The sequence below is a fragment of the Egretta garzetta genome, unplaced genomic scaffold (genome assembly GCF_000687185.1).
Source record: "Egretta garzetta isolate BGI_Z169 unplaced genomic scaffold, ASM68718v1 scaffold706, whole genome shotgun sequence".
In the NCBI taxonomy this organism is placed as follows: Eukaryota; Metazoa; Chordata; class Aves; order Pelecaniformes; family Ardeidae; genus Egretta; species Egretta garzetta.
Genome location: NW_009260015.1, coordinates 206,329 through 214,307, shown reverse-complemented (window position 1 = coordinate 214,307; position 7,979 = coordinate 206,329). Strand labels below are relative to the sequence as shown.

Here is a 7,979-nt window from a genome sequence, read left to right as displayed (position 1 = left end):
TTCCCTCTTGCCAAGTAGCTTTGTAATGTGCACAACAGCAGGGTCTGAAAGTGGTAAGATTACCTGTCTGGTGATGAGTTTGTGTGGAGCAATTTTGGTTTAATAAGTAAATGTGAAGTTTTTCTTATTCTAGGCAGAAGTACAGTCACTTTCTAGACTGCCTTTTAATTTAGAAGTAGGGAAGCTATGGCACTGAAAGCAGGCTTCAGAGGAAAAAGTATTTCAACTCAAGATGCTAGCCTGTATTTATGAGACTTGTAAGTAGTCTGTAGTTACTCTATGGCCTTGGTTCCCTAGCTGTAAAACAAGGATGAAACTACTTTCTCTGTTTTGTGTCTTAAGTTGTGGGTTTGGATATTTAAACTGAATTACAGCCATAGTAGGAATTCCAGTATGCGGTGGCAGTGACCTTCTCTATGAAGAATGTGTTTGAAAGGCAACCACACAAAATTACAAGCTGTACTGTGATGAAACCTGTTTCTGATGCACATGTGGGCAAAGGTATCTGGGATTTTTGATATGATCCTACAACTGGACCCCTATAACAATTTTTTTTTAATTTTTTTTTTTTTTTTTTTTAAGATGGAAGAAATGTATAAAAAAGCCCATGCTGCTATACGGGATAATCCAGTCCATGAAAAGAAACCCAAGAGGGAGGTCAAGAAAAAGAGGTAAAAAACTTTCATCCACGTGAATGTGACTTCTTTGTTGAAGATATTTCAGTTGGGTTAAAACAAGTAATATGATTCATGTTGCAGTTGTGTCAACTTGCAGGTGTTTTAGATCAGATCACGATACAAGCATTTCAGTAAAACTTCATCAAGAGTTAACATTAGCAGTAGGAATCTAAAATATAAGAGCCCTCAACTATATAAAAAAAAAATTGAAAGTGGAGCATGCTTGTGGCCCGAGTAGCTGGAACTCCTTAAGTGTGTATCTTCAGGTCTTATGTATTTTCAGTGGGAAAGCTGCTTCTCTTCAGAAGTCGGTACTAAACTATTCCCCTTTTTCCGGGGTCTGGGAGAAAAAGAAAGGCGCACCTATTGCATTGGGCTTGATACTGCCTATACTCTAGTCACAAAAGAGTACTGAGGAATTACACTGCTGCAGTCTAACCATGCCTTTTTGTGGTGCCCTCACTACAGCCTTAAATCATTACGAGGAAATAAAGCATGTTACAGAGTGGGAATATGTTCTAGCATAGCACTCTTAATTACAGTTCTGGTGCACTGCAGCTTTCTTGACCACCTTTTTGCTTATTTCTACCTTGGGTATATCTCATGCTGTGCTTACATTGCAGATGGAACTGTCCCAAGACGTCCCTCGCCCAGAAGAAAGATCGTGTTGCTCAGAAGAAGGCTAGCTTTCTCAGGGCCCAGGAGCGTGCAGCTGATAGTTAAGACAACTTCCACAATTTTCTATGAAGCTTTGGAAAAAGTGGCAATAAATTTATTAAGCAACTGTGTAAGACTGGATTATTAATACATCTTATAAAGATGCAGAATGTTTTTTATGATGCAGATAGATATGCTGTAGCCTTAAGGGGTTTTTTTTCCCCTTCGAAGTACTGTATGAACTGAACTCCTTCACAGAGAAGTGACAGACTTCAAAACCAAGCAACCCTGCTGCATTAGAATTACTCCTGTAAGAACAGGAAATAATTTTGTCTCGATATAAGAACTTGCTGCTTCTAACTATGAAAAGATTTAAAATTTTCAAATCATGAAGGACATGCAAAGCCCTTGCAGCATTCTTAATGTTATGGGAGAATCTGTATGTACCTTAAGAAAAAAGCAGTAGTCAGAGTAGGTTCTAAAGCTCAAAGGCAGCCTTAGGCTGTCAGGAACACAAATGGCAACACTTCCCCTAGGTGACAGAGGAATACAGGTCTAATTGAAGTACTTAAGCTTCTTCCACTGAAGAAGCACTTCCACACACTTGGCTCCAAGCACTATGGCTACTGAGACAGGTACTGTCTTAAGCCAAATACTTGACAATATGTAGTGATTTGACAAGAGAATACACTTTAAAGTTGCATATCCATGCTTAGTTGACTTGCCCCTGGCCCCTGTGCATCTCAGTTTCGTAGGCAGTTCCTTGTTTCCCATCAGAGTTACTGAAGGTGCTTACACAGTTAAAACATGAGTCAGGTAGGCTACATGGAGGAATACTGATGCTCAGAGATGGTAAGTGCTGCTATCAAAAGAGAAAGAGAGGCCTGCAATTTATTGTAAACAAAAGTGGTTTTTTTTTCCCCAGTGAAAGTTTCAACTTGATGCAACAGCAATAAAAATGAAGGTTCTGTACAACAAACTGCACCATTAAACGTGTTTTCCAGTTGTTTAAAATACCCAACATCATCCTGGATTCAATAATCTTCTCTGCCCCCAGCCTAGTAGCAATCACAGATTTTTCCACCAAGAATGTGACCACATTTGAGTGCATTGCTACTAGCTCATGGTTGGAGGACATTACCAAGTTAGAGACAATAATTAGCATTAGCATAGTAATTCTTAAACTAAAAAGCTGATGTTTACAAAACAGTACACTCTTAACCCAAGCTGCATACTATTACACACAGTATGGAGAAATGACTTCATGTTGGTCCTGTACTTCAGCTTCATCGTTCAAGGAATGCATCTAATATGGGATACCTAAAGCAGTTAACCTTTCAAATATATAAATAAAGCTTGTCCTTACCTATGCTGAAAATGAATGAAGGGGCCAGGATTTAGAAGTATAGGGATGACTGCCATTAAAATCATTAAGGATCGATGCATCTAATATGGGATACCTAAAGCAGTTAACAACCTTTCAAATATATAAATAAAGCTTGTCCTGAAAATAAAAAAAGCTGAAAATTAATGAAGGGGCCGGGATTTACAAGTATAGGGATGACTGCCATTAAAATCATTAGGGATCAACTACTTCATACCTAAAGCATAAGTATTGAGCACAGTATTAAGGTGGTTTATGGACATCCAATTATGCATAATTGTGAACATGGATGTAAATCTGAAACAGGGATGCAGATTAAAGGCGGTACAGTGGTCATGCCAAGTGAAATGCAAGGATCAGATGGTGTTTATTTACTCGTGACTCAAGACTTAATGACTTATGGATGCTCCCAGAAAAAAAAAGAATAGTAACACACTACAGCTCACTCATGTTCTGCCTTCTTCCTAGCTGTTCCTATCTCAGGCTCCCATTTAAGCGATATTCCATGATCCTAACCACTCCAGCTTCTGTCCTACAGTTCAGGTCTAGCTCTGGCTTACATAAATCCACTTGAACTGTCGCAGGAAGCAAGTACAAGGCTGTAGCTAAATGTGGAGGGACAGTAAAGAGTCAAGACTTCATCCCCAACTACTACTTGCTTCACATGTGATACAGCAGATTCCTACACCATGCAAGCTTCCTTTTGTAACTGTTAGGGCATTTCTGCTATCGGTATTTTTAAGAATTAACTTTAGTTCTCATAAAATGGCTTAGTCCACAAACTCCTTACTTTTCAGTATTTGCTACAACTTAATTTGTGTTAAGGGTTTCAACTGAAGTAGAAGTACAATAATTACATTTTTTGAAACAGATGTTGATATTGCTGCTAGACTATATACATGATTTTAAGAAATAACATTCTAAAATTCTTGGCTCCCAACATGGTTCACTATATAAGGACTTAATTAAAAAGTGTTGAACTACTTAAACATTCAAGATGTAAGCATGAGGTAACAAGGTGTAAACAGAATCTGATTTAAGTCTCATATTACAACCTGTCAGTTCTAGAATAAAACTCTTAATTTTCCACAGTTGAAAAATTATTAATGTGCAAATTCTGCCATGCCAAGGTATTAGTAAACGTCAATCTCACAGTTCAGTTTATTCGCAACAGCAGCTTGGACTCAAGACACATTATTTGCAGTAGTGGTGGTTCTTCATAAAACTACTTATAAAAAACTCTTTTGCCGGTATTTCACAAGTGAGCAATGATTTTCACAGAATAGTAAGATGTTCCATCAGTTGATGTGGTGGCACAGTGAATACTTTCATCCCGTTCAAGAGCTGACCAAGTGCACAGAACAGTCAAGCATGCAGGGTTTTTGTTTCCATAACACAGCAGTGGAACACCAGAAGCGCTTCTGGCCTCTGCCCGACCGCCCAGCAGCATCTTCATTCTTTGAGAAGCTCTGTCATAAAGTACTGACTGAGGGGCAAGAGCCAGTCGTGAAATCTGAGTAAAGAATCGTCTTTAGAAAATGCTGCAGGTCGGGTGTTTTTTTTAACAAATGTGGCAGGCCACCTCTAGTGGCAGGCATCGGTACTATCTTCTGCTGGTGGAGAAGCTAAGAATCATTTGTATGGGAAATTTTCTTCCACAGTAAAGTTTTTAAGTTATTGAGTATTAAAGAATGCTCCATTTCCATCTGATTTGCTGTGACTTTAAGGGCAATACACAAGTACAGCTGTTTTTCTAGTTCTTCATGGATATCAGAAGGAGCACCACGAAGCAGATAGTCTTTAAGCAGCTGACAGGCTTTTGCCAAGTTTGGCTGAATTACTTCTGTGGTACATCTCATTTTGCTTTGGTCACATAGAGTTGTACAGTCTGTACCATAAATACAGTCCAAATCTGATTCACACTGACGATCTTTAATTATTTCCTTCAAATTCATTTCTGGCACAATTTTTCTCATGTCCATCATTTTCAAATCATATTTATCATTATATCCCAAGTTTTTGGCACTTGTATCGCACATAAGAAAGTTTCCATAAGGTCCATGGAAAATATCTTCCACAAATTCTAAAAGCCCTATAGCTATTTTTGCCTTCCTTGGCCATGATGGAGTAAACCATTGGTCCATGCTTCTTCTGAAGCCAGAGGGAATGAGAAGTTCTATAATCCATGGAAGGCTGATTCCATAGAGAGAGGTATATTCAACTCTTTCGGTCACATAGAGATCCCCACAAAACCCCATCAACTTGGGAGTGTGTTCTTTATCCTGCAAGATCACCATTAACAGAAACTCATCTAGCTGCAGAAGTGCCCATGCAGATTTCGCCTCTGGCAAAGAAACTCTACCATCTTTGTTTCCATCAGCAAAAGATAGGATGAGATTAACCAGCTCTGAAAGATTTCCTTGTTCACCCAACTTTGCCTAAAAGCAACAAATGAAAAAGATTAAGAATGATTTCATTAGCTACCACCAATCCACCTGTCTTTCTACCTCCTGCTAGTCTCCTCCTACGGATAATATCGTAGGACATGCTATGTTCTAGTTGTCATTGGTAACAGATGTTACAGGACTTGCTACCAGATGCCTGAAGAGCTTCTTTTTGTTCTGTTTTCAAAGGCACCGAGTATATGATCTTCTGAAAGTACTAGTGTTCTTTGCAATTCAAAATGCAAACATTAAAATTCTAACACTGTTCTTGATCGAATCAGTCTTTAGAAAAACCGTATCGAGTAGCCTGTTAAGTATTTTCTTAGAAAAAGTATGTGGAATTCAGATGTTTAGATCAGGTTTAGTTTTCAGCTTATTAAACCTTACAGGTGTAAAGAAATTACAGTATCAACTAGATTTTGGCCAGCTATAAAAAGTACCAAGACATACTGGGTACAAATCTCATACGGTAAGTGTACTGAAGTACTTAATTTTGTTACTTGACATAACCACCTCCATTGTATCAATACAGAGAAAGAAGTCATTGCTGGAATCAGAACTGTGTGTTTTCAACTACCACCAACGCACACCAGAAGTCAGATAAACTTTTTCCAAATTCTAGAAACTACTCTGAAACACTCTGCTCACCCATTCTTAGAGACAAAGCTACTGTAATGCATGACAACTGTCATCAGCTTCACATAATTCTGTTATCTGTGTGTGCATGCGCACACATATGCTCACTCGGCTAGAACAGCATTATTTCCATCACTGGAGACATAGGAGCTATGACAACAGCAAGAGAATGTTAAGAAAGAAACCCCCAAAATCAGTATTGACACAGCATCAAAGTGATAACTCTGTATTATGAAAATTCTGGGGTTGCATTAAAGCAATAGAATAATATATATATATAAAATATATATTTTTATATATATATAAAAAAAAATTTTTTTTTTTTTACCATATTTTCTGTACAAATACAAGTGAAAGCTGTAGACATGCAAGATGCATACCAACTTCAATCTGTTAAAAAGTAAGGAAAAAAACCTGATAGTTACTTCAAACTTAAAGATAAGTGCCTCTGGGAAAAACGATTTTTGTGCTAATTATTTTTCTAGCATCCACCTGAAGAAGGCTCACACAACAGGGCATTCTCTCCAGCCGCAGGAAAATAAGCCTTTCTGTCAAAATAGAATAATAAGCATATACTTACTTTAAAAAGACCATATACCATTTCTTTGAATTTCTCAACAGTGGTTCCTCTTGTTGGTTTATCAAATAGGACTATTTCCTTCCTTGGTTCTGGGTCAGTACCAAGGTCAAGTTGAGCAGCTTCTTCCATCTGGCATTTTATAACACCTTGCAGATTTCCCCAGATTCCTAAATACATCTATGCAAGAAAAGAGGGGGAAAAGGTAAAAAAACTTGGTAGAAGTCCATGACCTAAAGACCACCTGTACTCCAACCACTGCTTCAAGAGTCAAGTAGCAACACAGATTTGAAAACCGAGTCCTGTGTACAGACAGTGCAGAGAGCACGTTCAAACGACGGCAACTCCAAATTACAATACACTTAGGAGGCAGGTACTTAGGAGACTCTACACTGCCAAAACACAAAGACAGCTCAATAAACAGTATATTGGCATTACTGTCATCTCTGCATAGGTCGTTAAGAGGCTGCTGCTCCTATCTGGCAAGCAGGATAGCAGAGAAGTAGTACGCTGTACAAAAGTATAGGTATTCTGTCAAAAGGTGGAAGGATCTGGTGTATTGTGTATATATGTTAATAAAAACCAATGTATAATAAAATAATATACCTCTCTACATATAGGAATAATATATAACATTATACATAGGTGTGTTTTATATATAACATATTATTAATAATATATAGTATACCTATATATTCCCTCTATGTAGGTATATTATAAACACAGTCTGCATGTCACAGCAAATACAGTTCGAAGTAATCTGTATCACACAGATACAGCTTGCTGACACTAAGGTCTACCTGACATTCTAGAGCGCGACATTTCAGTGGGAAATAATAAAACTAGGTTGGATGAGTAAAGCCTTACCTGGTTATTGGGTTTTGTTGACAAACACTTTCCAAAATACAGGGTTTCTTTAGCACAAAGACTGCTACATGCTGACCCGTCAATAACTCCAGTCTTATATTTATCGCACTGAAACAAACAGGGAGAAAAATATTTAACAAATTGCCCAAGAAAGGATGCAACAGCTGTATCTCTCCCAACACCTGACTCTTAAAAGAAAAATCTAAGAAAACAATTTTAATAACCCTGTACCAAAACAATGTGAAGAAACATAACTGGTTTTATCTGTAATCAGAGATGTAATCTTACTCCAATGTGGTGGGATATCAGAGTTTGATTAATTTACACGTGGCACTGACTGAATTGGCCGGGGATTAGTCAGGACAAACATTTAAGAAAGCTATGCTAAATATACTTACTATTATTTTCCTACAGTCATGTCCTCTGCATAGTTCTGTGTAGGTGGAGTACTGAACATACATAACCCAGCTGCCAATAAATACTACTAACCAAGAGATGAAGAGATACTTCATCCGCATATATGAGAACCGTACCTAGAAGACACAAAGAGAAAACATTCTTTGTAATTCCTTCAGCAGTAGTCAGAAGGATAGAAACCAACATGATTTACTATTTCACCTTCAAGAATTTGACTTCCACAGTGATAATATAAGCAGACTGCATTACATGGAACATTTGCTTCCTTCAGTGAGGAAAACTGACAGGAGAGGTCAGTTTGACTTATGTAGGTGGAAGGA

General features: G+C 37.9%; 2 protein-coding genes across 3 annotated transcripts in view; one reads left to right on the top strand and one right to left on the bottom strand.

Moving 5' to 3' along the window:
* The window catches only part of RPL5 (ribosomal protein L5), a 6,638-nt gene extending 5,170 nt beyond the window's left edge, over positions 1-1,468 (top strand). Inside the window, exons 6-7 of the mRNA XM_035896091.1 lie at positions 583-671; positions 1,301-1,468. Of these exons, the coding sequence (XP_035751984.1) occupies positions 583-671; positions 1,301-1,400 (189 nt within the window). The 3' untranslated portion in view covers positions 1,401-1,468. The remainder of the gene's footprint in view (positions 1-582; positions 672-1,300) is intronic.
* A 2,875-nt stretch (positions 1,469-4,343) lies between these two features.
* DIPK1A (divergent protein kinase domain 1A) lies at positions 4,344-7,769 on the bottom strand. 2 transcript variants are annotated; one of them, XM_009640611.2, is made up of 4 exons: positions 7,641-7,769; positions 7,243-7,350; positions 6,379-6,555; positions 4,344-5,156 (listed from the first exon to the last, which is right to left on the bottom strand). In XM_009640611.2, the coding sequence occupies exons 1-4, from the start codon at positions 7,758-7,760 to the stop codon at positions 4,344-4,346; spliced, it is 1,218 nt and encodes a 405-aa protein (XP_009638906.1). In that variant the 5' UTR covers positions 7,761-7,769. The 2 variants fall into 2 exon arrangements, with proteins under 2 accessions (XP_009638906.1, XP_009638907.1); XM_009640612.2 differs by lacking the exon at positions 6,379-6,555 and having other exon boundaries at positions 7,641-7,766.
* Between the last annotated feature and the right edge of the window lie 210 nt (positions 7,770-7,979).